Source organism: Phragmites australis, chromosome 7 (genome assembly GCF_958298935.1).
Source record: "Phragmites australis chromosome 7, lpPhrAust1.1, whole genome shotgun sequence".
Taxonomy (NCBI): domain Eukaryota; kingdom Viridiplantae; phylum Streptophyta; class Magnoliopsida; order Poales; family Poaceae; genus Phragmites; species Phragmites australis.
In genome coordinates this window covers 27395029-27413948 of record NC_084927.1, presented here as the reverse complement: position 1 = coordinate 27413948, position 18920 = coordinate 27395029, and the positions used below count along the sequence as shown (strand labels likewise).

The following is an 18920-nucleotide window of genomic DNA, read 5'->3' as shown; positions in this document are numbered from 1 at the left end:
CTGTGACTTCATGGAATGGCTAGATATGAAGCAAAAATAAGCACCAAAAGCAATAGGTTGATATGGAGATGCGGCGGAGGAGAAAAACTTACGTATGCCGCGAGTTTAAGCAACATCAGGAGGAACTATGAATGAAGTGACAAGAGGAGGAGCGCATCAAGAATATCGTGATGGAGCGCGTCGCGGCTTAAGCACGCGAAGCAGAGAGGAAAATGAAACAGTAGATGGCTCATCGTGCTAAGGTGGAGGGCCCCGATACCATGAGGAAGCACAAGTATTCTAGATGCATTTAGTAGAGAATATCTATTATAACCCGAGTTACTTTCATACCTTAAACCATGTTAGGTTTAGCATCGGTACGCTATTAGGTTAGTGTTTAGGCGCATCGTACATGCCAATATTTGTTATCATCATCTATGTATGTTTAGGGTCCATTCGTGTTACGACGTAAAACCCTACGCCTAATGTAATGTTCACCGGTGTATGTAACATCCATACCGAGTTTTATAATAATTATGGTTCAAAACTACTGGTGTTTGAAAAAATATATTTTTCACCCTCTTAAAGTTATTTCACTCAAAAAATTACCACACAATTTTACATCAAATAAAGAAAAGAAATATCAATAAATTTACATCGAACAAAAAATTTTAAAAAATGAAACACTCTATGATGCTGTTCGGACAACTATTTGCACGACAAAATTTTTTCACCGAACTAGTCCAAAGAATTTAAACTAATTTTTCCATGCATAAAATATTAAACTATTTTTTATATTTTCAGTACTAGAAACAAGATTAAAAAATGCTCGTTCCGTGAAAACTAGTTTTCATGTGCTCGTCTCCATAAAACTAGTTTTCCCATTTTTACATTTTGAGCCCGCGACAAATTTCGTATTTTCACGCTTTCAAGACACAAAAATATTTTCACATTTTGAAATAATAAAAACTAAATTTTTGTTAAACTAATCCACGAAAATATATATTCTCGTTACTCCAACTCGTGAAAAGTTAATTTTCGCGGAACCATCTCGTGACAGTATATTATTTTTATAATTTTTCGAATTCGTACAATATTTTTAAATTCCCGAAAAAAGTATTATTAAAAAATTCTCTCTCGTCCAACCTCAAACACGCTGTGATTTGACCAAAATGCCACCGGATACGACGGCGACACCGGCTGCTATCTTGCTCTCGGGCAGAGGGAAACGTCGTTGACAGCCGCACTCGAGTCGTTGAGTAGAGCAGCCACCGGCCAGATCTTCCCAGCCCACCGGCGGCGATGGCGGCTCCTCCTGCGACGTCCTGCGCGGCCGCCAACTCCTCCTCCTGCGCGCGGCTGCCCAGCGCGCCTCTGCGTGCGCCGAGAGCCGCCACCGCCGCCGTCTCCTTCCCCTCCCTCCGTACGCGCTGTCGCCTCAATCAGCTGCACCATATTAATCCTACTCGTCCTGATTTATTCTTTCTCCTTTTGTTTTTTTACTTAGTGCAGCACGGCCGGCCGCGCTGACCGCACGAGCTTGGCCGTCGCGGCGCCCGGACGTGGCTGCCGCCGCGGGGCACCAGAAGCTGATGGGGTCGCTGACCAACACCGAGGGACTCAGGTTTGGGGTGGTGAGTGTTACTTAATCGAGAAACACCTGCTACTTTGCTATTGAATTGATGGAACATCGATGTGATCTAACTGAACAAAAGCCATGGCTTTGCTCTGCAGTGCTTACTGACATGCTGTTGCTGTATTTTCAACACCTTTTACCTTTGAATGCATGACTCAATGACTATATGGTTCCTTCTTTACTTGCAGGTTGTGGCACGGTTTAATGAGATCGTGACAAACTTGCTACTGCAGGGGGCCCTGGAGACATTCGAGCGATACTCTGTCAAAGCGGAAAATATTACAGTATGGATCTTCACTCTTCTGGTTAAGTTGAAGTTGTTTAGTGTCGTATTGATATGCAGGAATTTGTTACAAGTGATGTTAGACCTAATAGCTTATCACCACTATGAAAAACTAGTGTGCCTGTGGAGCATAGTTGTATCAATACGACACTAAACACCCTCGTTCCTGATGTTGGCATAGAGATGTAGTATTTTTCATGAAGGGCTTATGAGCCTTGCAAAGAACTCTTATTGGGTGACTAATCTACTTGACCGGGTTTAAATGTTTCATTTCTATCAACCTGTCCGTTATTTATTTCATTGTGCACAATTAATATTCTCAAATAGAAGGGTAATGTAGTTTGTCGAGGACCGTTAAGTATTCTCCGTGTTCTTTCATCGATAATGTGGAGTTTATTTGTGACTAGTAGATAGCTGGTCATTTCATGGTTTTGTCCATGTGAATTATTTTGATAATTTGATCTACGTTTGTTGACGAACAAGATGTAGCATTCAGCTGATCACCAGTAGTCTAGTACTAAATAACTTGAACTATTGTATAAATAATGTCTTGAAATGTAGAGCATGATATGTATTCGAACAGGAATGCTGCTCTCCATATAAAAGCCTTCGTTAGTTGTTAGAATCACACGTATAAAGCTGCACCATGTATTAATTTGAGTAAATTTCACAAACCTACAACTATTTGTACTTTTGTAACGCAAAACTACAACTTCTGAGACTTATTTCACAAAACTACAACTATTTGTACTCTTAGTAATACAAAACTACAACTTTTTGATCTGTTTCCACCCGTCAGCCACACATTTTCAGCATAATAGGGGGAAACGAGTAATGCGTGGTTGATGGGTGGGACCAGGCAAAAAGTTGTAGTTTTGCATTACTAAGAGCACAAGTAGTTATAGTTTTATAAAATAGGTTTCAGAAGTTGTAGTTTTGCATTACAAAAGTACAAATAATTGTAGCTTTGTGAAATTTACTCTATTAATTTCGACTTGTATGCACATTGGTCTTACCTTTATAGTGATTTGCATAGTTGTGTATGCTTCTAAAAAGTTTCAGAACATGAAAAATTCACTCTGATTCAAATTATTGTTTGTTTAGGTTGTTAGTGTTCCTGGAAGCTTTGAAGTTCCTGTTACGGCACAAAAGCTTGCGAAGTCTGGAAAATTTGATGCCATTCTGTGCATTGGAGCTGTGGTAAGTTGATTAGTTTTACTATCACCTCCATATTACAGCAGTGAATTTTTATTGTTTTCTACATTCATTTTGCTTTTAATGTTCATGTAGCATGTCACCATGGTAATCTTGATCCTCTAAGGTTATTTTCCAGATATATAACTATTAAACGTATTCCCATCTAATTCAATATTATGCAGCTTTGTGAACTGTGCAAATGAGGAATTCTAAAAAGTTCAATAAACTTGTACACTTTTGTAGACTACCCTTTAAACATTATTTTTTTGCTGATCCTTCTCTTTTAGTTTTACGATGAGCTACAAAATGTCACATGCATCTGTTATTTATATCTGAGGAAAGTCCAAGAAGAAATAACAACACTGAGTTATCTAAGTATTTCCCCTTTTTGTCCTTTTTAATCACACTGATCATGATGCTCTTGTCATAATACCCAATTGAACCTGTATTTTGTAAACCCATTGCTAGCACTTAGAAGTAGCTGGTTCTTTTTTATTTTGGAAGTCTTTTTTAACACTGTTTGCAGATTAGAGGTGATACAACCCACTATGATGCTGTTGCGAATTCTGCTGCATCAGGTGTACTCTCTGCTGGATTGTCTGCTGGTATGTTGCTTTCAGCTCTTATGCCTCCTCGTGTATCATGCCAGTAGAAAACTTGGTTTGCTAAGATTGTTTGTGTCAACTGGGGTAGTCCTAAGTAGAACTTTGATTCTTCTTGTTGCGAACAAGGTTGACTGTCAAGTAAAAATATTGAGCTGTTAAACATATCTTGCATATCTAGTGAAACTTTTCTTATGTGTTCAATTCTTTATTCCCAGCAAACACACACATCTAATGATTAAGTAGCTAAAGAGAAATGCACGTGTCATATATCTTCAGATTTTGTTTATGAATTATATTTCTAAGGATTAATGAGAGTAACTAGTATGGGATTGGAAGTTATTATAGCTATCGAAAATGGTTGGTGCTCTCAAAGTACTTCGCAACGTTCTATGAAATTTTGTGATATGCTCATCTTGGCTATTTTTTGGTGATTACATCTAGTTAACATTTGCTGATGTAGGTATTCCTTGCGTATTCGGTGTTCTAACCTGTGAAGATATGGACCAGGTAATTCATGGTTTGGTTATGTATACATCTTATCAAATGTTTCGTATATCTGGATCCTGTTTAGTAACCTAAATGAGGGGTGGGGGCCACATTCAAACTATTTTGTTTTTGAAAATTTCGTCTCTATTTGATCTCTGTCATGCATCCATTCAATGTCTATTTGAACATCCATTGAATATCCACTATTGTTTTTTATATCTGGAAGAAGGAATAAAAGTTTTATTTTCGAGGATTCGACATTTTGAATTTGAAAATTTTCAGCTGGTAGAAACCAGAACTAGCCAAGTGTCGAGATTCTGTCCATGTTCCCGAGCCATGTGCTAACTTACGGTATTGCATATTCCCCACTATTTGCGCATGCTAATAGGTGAAATAATTATGGGCATATTTGGTTTCTTTGCCCGTCCTTACCTAGTCTTACCCAGCAAGGTTAGTGGACAAGAAAGTATGTTTGGTTCTCTTGCTTTATTTGAATTCGGGCAAGATGGGCAAGGATTTTCATGCTTTTGAGGGAGAGCCAAATTGGCTCATCCATTGGCAAGCTTTGCCTTGCCCAAACTTGCTAGGCAAGGCTAGTGGTTGAGGTTTTTTTTTTTTTTTTTTTGAGACGGAATAGTAGTTCCATTACGTGGTGTCAGGCATATCACCTGCCACCATATCAAATACAAATCGGGGGCTTGACACATACATACTTCCGAGTCAGAGGCCACTCCACTAGCACCATACTTAGCTAAAGAGTCTGCAACCCTATTACATAAGCGAGGGCACATGGAGACAATACATGTAGTAAAATCAGAGATCATCAGGCTTCCAATGTCCTTGAAAAGGCTCCCAGTTCACTTCTATCCATGGCAGCATTCTTGATTGCGTAGACCACCGGGGCCAAATCAATTTCCACATTGATCCTCTCCATTCCTAGCAGTGCTGCATACTCCAATCCTTTCCTGCATGCAATTGTTCCACATTGGTCAAGGTTGGACAAACAAACCTAACGTACCCTGGACAGCAAAGTAATATTAACTCCAGATAGCTCTGACTAATGAAGCAGAAGTTTCACACATGCATTCCTTTGTGATGAAACTGTCATCTAGATAGTGTGATCTTTTGTTGGTTATCTGACTACTTTTGAAAAGCTGCACATTGATTTGCCCTTATCACCCTAAGTTTCCCAGCTGAGAAAAAAATGCCCGACCGAACTTTTGCAGGCACTAAATCGTGCTGGTGGCAAGGCCGGAAACAAGGGTGCTGAAGCTGCTGTTACTGCTGTAAGTAAATTTCTGTTGCCGATTCAGAGTCCAAATAAATCTGGATCTATTATCATGTGACAAACTATCATTTCACGTAGATTGAGATGGCCTCGCTGTTTCAGCATCACTTAGGCTGACACACCGTGCATTCTGATTTCTTCGAGGCGACAACCTTTCCTCCCGTCCACGGATATCAGAGTTTTGGCTACTAGAGCTTTTTGGCAGCAAAGGCTAGCATCTACGCTACTGTTCTAATGTCCAAATTGGTTGGTCCGGATGCTGATCGGTTGTTTCCCTCCTCGATGGTTTGCAAAACTCAAGAAACATTTTGTTCAACTGTATTCCGTGAGAAATTTTAGCCCATGAATAATTGTTAACAAATACGGTACATGTTCATGAATAAAGCTGCATTGCTGTGCGTTTCCATGGATGAGAACTCTGCACTGAACTTTCCTATTGATCTGGTTGGCATTGGGGGTTGATGAAATTAGGTGGCATGCATCCGTATTACCCGAACTGATCGTATCTGTGTTGCATAGATAGTGCCCGTGCGCCGGTGCTTCCCTGCTTTGCGCCGCGCTTCGTGGGGGTCCGCTGGTATGGCGCGGTGGGCAGCCCGGTGCGTGCTGGACGCCGTCCCCGTCGCCGCGCCACAGCGAGGCGCTCCGCGCTCGTAGGACGGTGGCGTCCCGCGTCCCAGCCTCTCGCCGTTTACCCAGCGTCAGGTGCCGGGCGCGACCCGTCCCCCTCCCCTCCGCGTTGATCTGGACCGCTTTAGTCGATCGAACGGTCTCAGTATATCTCCAAAGGAACCCGGATCCTCTGCATTAATAATGGATTAATGCAGAGGATAACTGTTTGTACAGTAAAAATAAGTCTGGTGCTACAATGCTGTGTATTAACTGATCACATTTATTTTGGCAACAGTAATCTGATTTCCTGTGCATTCATTCTGACGCTGTAGCACACTACTGTAGTGACACTGTAGCATACGGATCTCTATCGTGAAACTAACGGCTCAGATCAGATTTAATGCATTCTACTGTGGCTACAGTAGCCTCTTTGTAGTTGCCGTGCCAATTGCAGAGGATCCCGATCGCATGGGAAGAGTTTCTCCTGTGGTCCGGGTTAGGACTTTTTTTAATAATAATATTTTAATGAAAAATGTAAAAATAAAGTTCAAAAATAAAAAATTATAGACCAGCTCAATACCACGTGTTGACCGTGCGCCCTTTCCCTAGGGCTATATGTGTGTCATATAGTACGTCGGCACTCAAGTACCGAGAGACAAATATTTTTTATTTTTTATTTTTCAATTTTATTTTTGCAATATCTATTAAAATGCTATTATTAAAAAAATCGTCCGAGTTGCACTTGCACCCAAACCCTGAAAGAACTCTCCCCTCGCCCGGGCTGTGGATCCAAGCCGACGGGGCAACGCGAGGGCGCCCAGCGGGGTGGGGTTGCTGGGGATCAGCCGCTTGGGGAGGCAAGGCAGGGGGAGCGGCGGGAGAGAGCCGGGAAGGTGAGGACTGTTTAACAGTCTTGTTCTTGTGATTGGAGTCATCGAATCCTTTTCAATCTGTCGTTCCAATTGGGAGGGTAGAGAGTTGTCTTTGCCACGCTGAGTCTGCCCCTGCTTCGCAATGGGAGGCTCCCCTGTTTTGGATGGGACTTTGTCTCTGGACGGCTTCAACGCCTCCGCGATGGCGCTGGTTAAGAGGTGGAAGGAGATTGAGGTCAGCGATCCCCTTCCTGACTGGACATGGAAGCCCTGCTGCAAAATGGGGGTGCCGTCTGAGGTGTGCTTAATGATTTGCCTTTGCTGTATTGTTTCTTGTAGCCTTTTCCTGTCTCCGTTTTCTTATTCACACTAGTATTCAGGTTGCGAGCACTGAGGATTTTGCTTGTTTTCTTGCAGGTAGAGGGGTATCTGGCCCTGGAAGGAGTGTACCGCAGTTGTGGAGAAAGCCAGGTGGGTAGTTTCTTGGCCTGTATGATAAGTGATATGATGCTTGCAAAGTACTGGCATTTAACTAAAATGTTCCACCAGGAGCAGATTGAGGAGAGGGGAAATTTTGATGATGCAGACATTGTTGGGGATGATACTTGGGTAAATGTTCAGTATACATTCTTCAATTTATGTTTCCGTGGCCCACGCATTGGCCTATTGGTACATTAGCTTGCTCTGAACTTTCTGCCGTCGCCATACCATCAGATTTTTTTTCCCCTGTACAACAATTTTGGCGAAGAGCTTGTATAAAGGCTGCAGTTCTAATTGGGTGTGATTCTGGGTCTCAGGGTCTTGTGCTGAACGCTATTTTTTGTAGACAAGACCCAACCACCCTTAATCTATTATGAGCACAGGTGCTCCGTCATGATTCCTTCTCTTTGCAGGTCCAGAGCTCTAGTGATAATGTTCACGTTTATGATTTCCATGTTGTCTACAGCTTTTCTTACAAGGTTCCAGTGCTATACTTTCAGGGTCATCACGCTGGTATGTATATTTGAGAACACGAGTGAATATTTACTACCTTGCATTGTCCTACGTGACAGCAAACATCTGAAACTTGTACTTAGGTGGGCAGCTACTAACTCTAGATGAGGTAAAAGAACGCCTTCCCTCTCACTCACTCAAAGTATTAAGTGAATCAAAGTGGGCGTTTATTACTCAAGAGGTATGAATCGTTAACACATGATTCTCGACAATGATATAAAAATGTATCTTTGGTTTCTCGTTCACTAATTGTTGGAATATTACACTCTAAACTCGGATGATTGAACTGTCCTTGCACTCCTGCAGGAGCATCCCCACTTAAGCAGGCCGTGGTTCACCTTGCACCCCTGTGGAACCAGAGATTGGATGAAGCTACTTCTGGAAGAAACTGAAGTGGCAGATAAGGAACAATCGCTGCAATATTTACCAGCATGGTTATCCGTGGTTGGCCAGGCAGCAGGGCTGAAAATCCCTCTTGATCTTCATTGCAGTTCATAGGTTTCACGTTCACCCTTTTTCATTTTCAGTATGTATGGTGATTGAAAGGGAAAGTTCTCACCTCGTATTTGGTGATGTATATAGGTCACGAATATTCCTGACACTGGTTACACTTGCCATTTTTTTAATATTGTGGACTTGTGGTAAATATCTACTTTCATTGCATCTGCTAGAGTATTTACTGTTGAACATACTGGGGTATATACGAGACTAGTTAAGTGCTCGTGTGTTATAACAAAAATATAAACATCGGATTCGGTAATATCAAGTATAAATTTAAGATATAGAGATGTGGTTACGTTATGTGAGTATTATCTAATAAATACATCGGGAGTGATATTGTAGTTTGATTTTAGATGAGATTAAAAAAAGAGAAGGTAACATTCCAATTTCTCTTCTTATTTTTTCTTTATTTATTTTTATTAGTAAAATAAGTCTTATATCCTTAGTCGGTAAGGATTACTGTGGAATAAAATGATAGATGATAAAAATAGATAAATTATTTAAATTTTATAAGTTTTTATCAGATAAAATAAAAGTAGAGGGAAGATGTGACGCATGAAGAAACTAGTGTTATACAGTAGAGACAACTGAACGCTCGATGCTGTTGCTCCGTTCTATATCTGGGCCAAGTGCGGAATATATTGATGCGTCCAGGCCTTGCTCTCGCGGCCTGTTCCAAACCAGGGTGCAGCATGGGTCAACTCGAAGGCCTAATAGCTTCCCGTAATAGGCCTCGGAGGCGCACTACTCAACCACTGCCGAGGCCCATATAGGTCACGTCAAGGTGAACCCCAGGCCTACCAAGTAGCATGGAATTCGAGAGTTCGGATCGTACGCCTAATCTTGTCTCTTGTCCGAGTTAGTAGTGTATAGAAGTCCTTTCTTTGTTTGAGCGGATAGTTTCCTTGAGTCTTGCTTATGAGCGAAGAGAGCAAGAATTTAGCTCTGTTTACTGTGTTTTAGAGATGGCAGAACTGGCTTCTCTTTCACTGGAAAAGACTCGGTGAACCACCGTTCGAAACCCCTGCTACTGAACGTCCGACGAAATTTGTCACGGCTTCCACGAGGGCGGAGACGGCGGCGCGGTGGGGAACATTGGCGGCACGGCGGAGAACATGGTGTTCTTGTCGACGGCGCCGACGCCTGAGGCGCGGCCGCTGTTGGTGATGGCCACCAGGGCGGCCACCAGGGCGGCGTTGCCCACCAGCGTCGGCTCGCTCTGCCCGTAGGCTTTGCGCGAGTCGTCGAACCCGTCGTTCTTGTCCGGTCCTCCGACCATCGCGCCCGTGAGCACGTTCGGGTCCGCCTTCTTGCTATCGCGCCACTTGTACCCGCCTTTGCACGAGTACTTGACGCCGTTGTGCGGCGTCGACGCGCCCCGGTGGTGCACGTGCCGCGGGTACTTCTCGCCGAAGCCCACCACGTAGCTCATCTTCTTCGGGTTGTCACCAAGAATGTAGTTGAGCTGCTCGCGATACGTTCCACATACAGAACAACGTACAGAACAGAAGAGCAGTGTCGTCAGAAACCAACGAATGGAGTGTTGAGCTAATGGCATGATTTTTCCGGTCGATGCGTTGTTAATTACCTGAGACCTCGAGAACGCGCGGAGGTCGTCCGTGGTCATGAAGTTGGGGCCGCAGTACCAGCCGGGGACGTTGACGGCCTCCATGTAGTCGGCGTAGAGCGAGGCGAGGAAGGAGTTGGCGACGACGTACTGCAGCGGCTGCCCCTTGCCGTGGTTGAAGAGCGCCAGCCCACCCTTTGTGAAGTTGAAGGCGGCGAAGCGCGGTAAGTACATGCACATGCTCAAGCTGGTGGCGTTGTGGCAGCCGATGAGCGACTCCTCGTAGGGGTATCCGGGGTTGAGGAACATGCGCAGCCGCGACAGGAGCAGCCCGGCGCCGGGGAGCTTGTTGTCCCAGCTGAACACGGAGAAGTCGAGGATGTTGTAGAAGGCATTGGCGTTCCTGGGTGTCCCCGGCTCGGTGGCGAAGCTGAGGTAGCTGTCGTTGCCGGTGGCGTAGTACATCCAGGCCGCGCTCCACATGTACTCGTCCCAGTAGCTGGTGGAGTTGTAGTAGGGCGCGATGTCCGGCCGATTGCTGGAGTAGGTGGTGTGCGTGTTGCCCGAGTCGCGCGCGAACTTGTACATGGTGGCCGCGCCATGGACGAGCTTCTTGGAGTAGGCGGCGTTGTCGCGAAAAACGATGGAGGCAGCCGCCAGGGCCGCGGCGATCTCGCCGCCGAGGTCAGGGGCAGAGGGGATAGACAGGGAGGGGCGCGGGTACGCCATGTCCTCCGGCCGATTCCAGCAGTAGTGGTCGTCCGGCTCGGTGCCGTTGATCCTCGCATGACCCACCTAGAGCAAGCACGAGCCAGATCAATATGTGACATCACAAAATGTAACAGACTATAAACTGCCGAATTCTTTATATGTTTTAGATATTTTATCTCGTGATTACGAATCCAACGTGGCAAGGTACGAACCAAAGTTAGTTCTTTATTTCTCGGAGTGGTAGAAAATCTCTTGTGCTAAGATAGCGACCAAAATTTACTACTGCGCGTGTAGCATTTGGGTACCTTTTCGATGTGATCTTGTGGTCAGTCATGTTCTAGATCGCACAGCAGAAGAAGCAAGCGAAGATTTAGTATCTTTCTATGAGAAATACTTTTTCTTATTTTTGTGAGAAAGATACATTTTTGTAACAGATATCTATTTATATTATTATTTAAGAGTTAGGAGGAGCCACATGTTCGTTTTCAAAGTTACAAAATTACCACGTTAATCGAAAAAAATAAAATTATCTAGACTACTCATTGTTACAAGCATCAAACAGTCTATATTAAACCAAAGAATCCATATCAAATACAATTCATAAATAGCTAAATTCGGAATTAAAAATTATGAAAAATTAGCAATTTGATTTCCATACAGTTTGGGAAGAAAATATCTAAATAAAGAGTCCAAATAAAATTAAATTAATAATAATTGAAATTGGTATTAAAATAGAAAAAGAAAGATCCATATCAAATAGTCTTAGAAAAAATCAAATTATTATAAAAATCAAATACCTAAATAAAAATTCAATGAGAAATACAATTAATCAATAGCTAAAATTCATAATGAAAAATAATGAAAATTTTAAATTTCTTATTAAGATAATAAATTAAGAAGCACCGTATAGCTCAATGTCATCGCATCAAACAGACAGCAGGCAAAGCACAACACGTATGCAAGACAGACATATTCTAATTTGGTTGAACTGTCTACACATGACACACGATTTTAGGGATTAATCAAAATATATACGAATCGACCAATATATATATATGATTTGGGTACAAGTTTATAGCATAAAGAATTTTCTTTTCCACTAACATACTTTTTATCTCTCATTCTAATTTTATATGTGTTTTTAACTAAATGACACCAACCTTATAAAAGCTAAAGAGACCAATTTGTTATCGTGATAAAATATTACAATGATGCTAGTCACGCTATTAGGATGAGCCACCTTGCCAGTTAAAAAAAATTACATGTTTTCTTGATGAGTTTTTTAGCATCCTTGGAGAGGTACCAATTATTATAACTTGAGAGGTATCAAAAACTGATCCCCCCCCCCCCCCATATACCAAATTTTAGTACCTCACGTACCAAGCTGAAGTTATAATTTTAGTACCTCATGGTACCTTTCAAGGAACGTAAAAAAGCTCTTGATTCCATAGAGCAGTCCAAAGAACAAAGAAGTAATGAAAACTTCCCAGTGAAAATTTAAGCACTTTAAAATTTAGATTTTTAGTTACCTGAGCGTAGACATGGCCGATAGTAGAAGCAGAGGAGTTGAAAGTGAGAAGCAGGTAATCGGTGCCCCACTTGATGAGCTCTCTCACATGATCATACTCCCCTATGGTCTTGTACTTGGCACTGTACTCTATCACCGACCAGCTCAGCAGCGTCATGGAGAACGCCATCGGGAAGTGGAACTTTATGTTGTCGCCAGCGTCGTAGTAGCCACCGACGAGACCGCCCTTCACTTCCTTTGCGTCGGAGCCGTCCAACAGACCGGAGTTCCCGCGCCACGGGATGCCATTGTTCCTCGGAAGCCGGCCGGCTGTCGGGAAGAAGAGGGGCACAAATTCAGTCAGATGAACAGAACAGTATATAATTTTCCGATCATCCTGATCCGTACGTTAAAGAATGAATCAACTCGGTGGCCTATGGGTGAACGTGACATGATTCCCAGCAAGAGCAATTGGGGATTTGGGAGATTTCTTTGTCCATATCAGGTTGTCGCTTCCTGCAAAGGTGTAGTGATAGTGACAGAGAGCAGGACAGAACATTCCATTTGTGGGGGTTGCAGCTGTAACACAATTGTACTGTGCACTGATTAGTACGCGTGGGTTGCTTGCGCTTGCTCCTCAGGTTTCGCTCATCGGTGGTCGAAAAAGGCAAGTCGATGAAAATTGCGATGCGATTCCTTTCTAGAGATTTGCGCAAGCAAAGTGCGATGCAAATTCCCCAAGCCCTAACGCGATGGCAGATCTGCACATGTTTCTGCCGATCAAAGATCGTAAGGAACTTTGGGGAAATTCATTCTAGCTTCCGAAAATTAGAATTTTTTAAGACCAGCTTATGAAAATTCGATTAAAGAACTCGTCGTTCGTACGGATGTACTACCATAAACAAGAGAAGATCGACAGGAGAGGAAGCGTTTTCTTGTTCGCTCACATTTCTGGGCGTTGAAGAAGAGGAGCGCCTTGTGGAGCGCCTCCGTGTACTGGTCGGCCGGCGGCGGGCGGGGCTTCTTGTGGGGGATGAACTTGGAGATGACGACAGGGAGGCCGACGAGGACGAAGGCGGCGACGAGGCCCCAGAAGAACCACCACAGGACCTTGCGCTTGACGACGACGCAGCCGAGGTCGACGTACCTGTCCTTCTTCTTGGCCTCCGGCGGGCCGAGGAGCCAGCTCTGCTGCGTCTCGTCCAGCTCGTGGTGCTGCCGCGCCGACATCGCGCCGCGGTCCAGGTCCATGTTCCGGCTGTGGTCGTCGTCCTCGGTTCCGTCGGTGGTGATCTCGAAAGACCCGCCCCAGTGGTTCGCCGAGTACATGGCGTCCGCCCGGTCGGTGCGTCACTTGGCTTGGATTGCGCGCGCTGGCGGCTCGATCTATCAGCGCACGAACGAGGGCCGGCGGGATGCCTTTGTGTCGCCGGTGAGGTGGTTCTTGGCTGGTGGGTTGCAGAATGCAGAGAACCGCGGCTGGCAGGGTGAGGTCTGAGTTACTGCTCACCCGAACACTGTATCCCAAGAGCCTGTTTTACTGCTATAAAAAGATAGAGTTTGTGCTGAATTGATTTTTTGTATGTATGAATACGGAATTAAGGATCTTCTGTGAAACGTTAATAATGTTATATAGTTTTATTATGCGGCTTATGATATTACTCCTTCAGTCACTTTTGGATATTACCACTATTATCAAAATTAGAATATATGAAAATATTATATAAAAGTATTTTTCAAGAGAAATTTGTACCTATGCCTTTTATTTTTAAGTAAATATTTTAAAAGTTATTGATAAATAATGTCTAGTGCAATAAGAAGAAAAAGACAAGTTTTTGTTTTTTAAAAACTATATCTTTTTTGTTTCTCATTATGAAACTCAGTTTGCGAGTTGAAATTTTATGGAGCACATGAAAAGAGCATCCTCTACAATACAAAATATGTTCATTTTTTTTATTATTTGGATGGTATTTTGAAGTCTAAGCCAAGTAACACAATATTTTCTTGATTTTTTAAAATCGCCCAATGAAAAGATGAATTTTCCCTTCCCGCCCCATGGTTGTGCAACAGGGGTCTATTCGTATGAAATTTGCAAACGGTGATCTAATTTTGTAATATTAATAATAAATAAATATATTTAAAAATTCAACCTAAGAAACCGTGCACCCAAAGCCAACGAAACCCAGCCTAATGTTTATCAAGACGGCCCATATAACTAGGTCTACCTCTCTGGTCCTCAAGGGTAGGTCCATTCTGAAACCAAATCGTCCCAAGAACCGGCCCAAGATCTTGACTCTTCATCTTTTGCAATGGTCTGGGCCCTTTCCTAAAAAAAATTTACTACCGGGCCCTTGTTCCTCCCAGCTTTTGAACAGAACTTCCCAACTCCAGGTGATGGCGAACAAGCTGATAGCGAATTTTTTTTATTTTAGTTTTTTTAAAACTAATATTTTAATAACAACACGTGGGTATCTAAATTTTCAGGAACTAACCCCTTTTTTCACGCCAAAGTGTCTGGCGTGATTTTCTAACGTAGTCATACCATATTCATTAGCGTGATCAAAGTGGCCACACTGGCGGAAACACCGGCGCCTTTACACGTGGATTCAACGTGGCAGCCTGAGCCACGGTGTTTTCAGTGGATGAACAGTGCTTTTAGCGGTTTCAATTGTTCTATTTCCGCTTTCTCTATTTGAGCAGTGGGGTTGTCGTACTCTAAAATTTATGAAACCTTTTCAGTATATCCTATAATTCTTGATGAATCCATTTTAAAGGATTCACCTCAATACCCCATCTAGGTTTCAAAATAAAAAACTCCAAAAATAGCTACTTTTAGAAATTCTAGTAATTTTTAAGGCCTCAAATAAATTTCCAAAAATATGAGAAAATTCATTAATATTCCTCTCATATGACGTAATAATTTCTAAAACTATTTCCAACCCTAGGTTACTTGGTGCAACATGTACAAGTCCTATTTGCAAACATGTACAAGTCCTATTTGCAATTATGTTCGATTTTTCTCAAAATTTTGCCAGCGCTTAATGCAACATGTACAAGTCCTATTTGCAAACATGTACATCCAATAGAGTCGTAGAATTTGAATTATTCAATTTCGAATGTTGGTATATGTTACAATTTGTTCTATAACAATAATATTTAGGTGACTTGTGGAGCCAAAAAAAATTGCCATTTGCGGTCTAAACCTTACCAAATTTATTGTATGGATAGTTCAGAATATGTTTTAGCCGAACCACACACATGATTTTTAGGAAGACTAATACACTTTAAATTGCGTATGTTCAAACATGGCTAAGTGCTATGGCTACCCATAGCCTTTGAGACTACAGGGTGAATTAAGCATTTTGAAACGTACATTTAAATTAGGAAATAATTTCCAATTTTGTTGAAAGTAGGCAATTGACAATATTAATGTTCTTAGGTATAAGCCATGAGATATGTTCATTAAGAATCTATACACAATTTAGGTTACATTGAATGAAACAGTGGTAACCATTATCTATGAGTAGTTTAACTGTGGATTGGAAGGAGTCATCCGATAGTGATTACACATGAAAGATGGCAGCGGCCCCTCTCGGACCTTGACCTGTAGGGCCACATAAATTTGCACGATGTTTTAGGAAGAAGATCCAAGGAACGATCAAAATCAAAGCATGTAACGGTACAATTAAATGACAACACATCTGTCGTGAGTCAGACTTTAGACAATAAGTGATCACACGACTCAGCTTTAAGCATGAAATGACAACACCTTGTTGCCAGCACAGTATCTCTATCGTGACTCACAATGTACACACAAAGTGTCCACACGACAGAGCTTTTAGCATGAAATGACAACACATCTGTCGTGAGTCAGGCTTTAGATAATAATTGACCACACGACTCAGCTTTAAACATGAAATGACAACACCTTGCTACCATCACAGCATCTCTGTCGTGACTCACACAGTCACACTGTACACACAAAGTGGCCACACGACAGCATCTCTATTGTGACTCATACTGTACACACGAAGTGACCACACAACAGAGCTTTTAGCATAAAATAACAACACATCTATCGTGACTCAGGTTTTAGACAAGAAGTGACCACATGACTCAGCTTTAACTATGAAATGACAACACATCTGTCCTGACTCAAGCTTTAGACACACCAATGCTTGTGCTAGTGTTCTCTTATGACTAATGTTGTAGCACGAGCACCTTGGGGACTGGCACAGACTGGGGTTGTATCACCAGCACCTCGGGGACTAACATTAGTTGCAGTTGTAGCATCAATCATGTGATTGTATGAACCGTTCAACACACAAAAATTGCTTGCTTTTTTTGGATGAATGCTTAAAGCATGCTTTGACTTTGTATTAAGACCAAAGGGATAGATGTTACTTCTACACCCACTCAAAATGTATTCTCCGAGCAAAGGGACCTCCAAAATCATGCAGGCACAGGCAACTACAACAAATTCTCAACCTTCAGGGACGAACATTATTCATAAGAGGACACCAACACAGCATCTCTGTCGTCAGGCTTTCGACATGTAGTGACCACACGACAGAGCTTTAAGCATTAAATGACAACACCTCTATCGTGAGACAGGCTTTAGACACGAAGTGACAGCACGACTCAGCTTTAATCATGAAATGGCAACACATCTGTCGTGAGTCAGGATTTAGACAAGAAGTGACCACACGACTCAGCTTTAGCCATGAAATGATAAGACCTCAGTCCTGACTTAGGCTTTAGACACACTAATGCATGTTTAGTGAATTTTGGAGCACAGCAACCCCATTGTCCAAATAGAGAAAGATGAAATGACTTTAATTTGAATCTACCTGGTACTGTTCATGTTTGCAAATAGGACCTGTACATGTTGCATTAAGTGCTAGCAAAATTTTGAGGAAAATCGAACATAATTGCTAATTATTTAGAGGGCGTTTATAAGGCTAAATAGTATGAAATGATAAAAATGCATATAAATGGAGCATTGCAAAGGAACTTACTTTTTCACCAAGTAACCTAGGATTGGAAATAATTTTAGAAATTATTACGCCATATGAGAGGAATATTAGGGAATTTTCTCAAATTTTTGGGAATTTATTTGAGGCCCTAAAAATTGCTAGAATTTCTAAAAGTAGCTATTTTTGGAGTTTTTTTATTTTAAAACCTAAATGGGGTATTGAGTGAATCCTTTTAAAATAGATTCATCATGAATTATAGGACATACAGAAAAAATTTCATGAATTTTAGAGAACGGCAACCCCACTGCTCAAATAGAGAAAACGGAAAGAGAACCAATGAAACCGCTAAAAACACTGTTCATCTGCAGAAAATACTGTTTATCCGAGTCAGTCTAACCAATTTGGCGTGACTCAACCTGCCACGTCGAACCCACGTGTAAATGCGCCGGGGTTTCCATCAGCGTGATCACTTTGGTCACGCCAATGAATATGGTGTGACTATGTTGGGGAGCCACGCCAGTCACTTTGTCGTGACAAAAGGGGTTAGTTTGTGAAAATTTAGATGCCTACGTGCTGTTATTAAAATATTAGTTTCAAAAAAGCTAAAATAAAAAAAAATCTCTGATAGCTAGGTGGTAGGATCATTAGTTGTAGTGCGTATCCATCTGCGTTGAGCGCCACCTACATTCGAGCGTTACGCAGATGTCGCACCCACGTTTGGTTGAGTCGGGGGTTAGCTAGGATAGAATATATTGTGCGTTTTTACGTATTGGAGATTTCAAGTCATCTAATCTCTTCTAAAATATGTGGATGTGTATGTATATGTGTGGTGTGAGTGTGATATACTTGCATGCCTAGCGTGTCCGGTTATCTCTCTATCCTAGAATGCGTAAGATTTCTCAATCCTCGTGAGCCCACATCATCATTTGGTTTGTCGCCGTCCGATCCAACAACGAGTGAATATATACCGTTGGATCATGGCCTTGGCGATTCGTCGGTCCTTATCCTTCCTCTCCTTCCCCCTCCCCCGCCATCACCTGTGCCAGTCCGCCGACAACCGCACGGCCACCGACGCGGTTGCTCCTGCCCTGGTCCCTGGCGCGTACACCTGCAAGGTTTCCGTCGACATGCACCCCAGCCCGCGCAGCGCCGACAAGTTTTCTGCATTCTCCCTTCTTCTTCATCGATCGACCCCCTCGACACCCGCTCCAGGCCAAAAAAAAAGGAATGCCGCACGCTCGACTACCCAAGACTGCAACCTCAGGCCGGCCCCGCCCTCTCCTCCGCCGCTGCCGCAACTGCCTCCACCCCACCCCGTTCCTCTCCCGATCACGACACCCACGGCCCCAAAGCATCGCTGCTCCCTACCTCCATGTGCCTCGATGCCGCCCCCTCCTATACGCGGCGATGACGGCCTATGTCCCGTTGCTAGGGTGCCTTTTTGAGGCTCTTGGATTGGAGAAACCTCCGACAAACCAATCAAAGGCGCCATTTTTGGCCACCTTTTGAGCTTCGGGGAGGCTGTTGATGTTGCAGTCTACTGCCATTTGATCTGGCAGTGACCTCTCCTCGAGCGATGCAGCGGAGGAGCTCGCGAGGATGATACAGGAGCTGGAGGAGGGCCAGATCGAGCTCAAGCGAGAGATTTCTAAGCTCGTGCCGGAGCGCCGCGCGTAGTCCCCCTCCTCCTCCTCGCGCCGCCCACCG

The 18920-nt window shown here is 43.0% G+C and overlaps 3 protein-coding genes across 6 annotated transcripts; 2 read left to right on the top strand and 1 right to left on the bottom strand.

Annotated features, from left to right (window-relative positions):
* Positions 1-1167: 1167 nt before the first annotated feature.
* On the top strand, positions 1168-5884 carry LOC133924505 (6,7-dimethyl-8-ribityllumazine synthase, chloroplastic-like). Its single transcript, XM_062370082.1, has 8 exons — positions 1168-1402; positions 1492-1613; positions 1804-1899; positions 3003-3098; positions 3622-3700; positions 4161-4207; positions 5413-5472; positions 5553-5884. Exons 1-8 carry the CDS (start codon positions 1282-1284, stop codon positions 5589-5591), a joined length of 660 nt encoding a protein of 219 aa, XP_062226066.1. The 5' UTR covers positions 1168-1281; the 3' UTR covers positions 5592-5884.
* Positions 5885-6759: 875 nt separating this feature from the next.
* On the top strand, positions 6760-8595 carry LOC133924503 (ubiquitin-like-conjugating enzyme ATG10). 4 transcript variants are annotated; one of them, XM_062370079.1, is made up of 7 exons: positions 6760-6979; positions 7061-7256; positions 7376-7429; positions 7508-7567; positions 7852-7951; positions 8035-8132; positions 8258-8595. In XM_062370079.1, the coding sequence occupies exons 2-7, from the start codon at positions 7101-7103 to the stop codon at positions 8447-8449; spliced, it is 660 nt and encodes a 219-aa protein (XP_062226063.1). In that variant the 5' UTR covers positions 6760-6979; positions 7061-7100; the 3' UTR covers positions 8450-8595. The 4 variants fall into 4 exon arrangements, with proteins under 4 accessions (XP_062226063.1, XP_062226065.1, XP_062226064.1 ...); XM_062370080.1 differs by having other exon boundaries at positions 6763-7256; positions 7514-7567; XM_062370077.1 differs by having other exon boundaries at positions 6763-7256.
* An 856-nt stretch (positions 8596-9451) lies between these two features.
* On the bottom strand, positions 9452-13731 carry LOC133923562 (endoglucanase 12-like). Its single transcript, XM_062368846.1, has 4 exons — positions 13185-13731; positions 12260-12567; positions 10041-10814; positions 9452-9917 (listed from the first exon to the last, which is right to left on the bottom strand). The coding sequence occupies exons 1-4, from the start codon at positions 13564-13566 to the stop codon at positions 9504-9506; spliced, it is 1878 nt and encodes a 625-aa protein (XP_062224830.1). The 5' UTR covers positions 13567-13731; the 3' UTR covers positions 9452-9503.
* Between the last annotated feature and the right edge of the window lie 5189 nt (positions 13732-18920).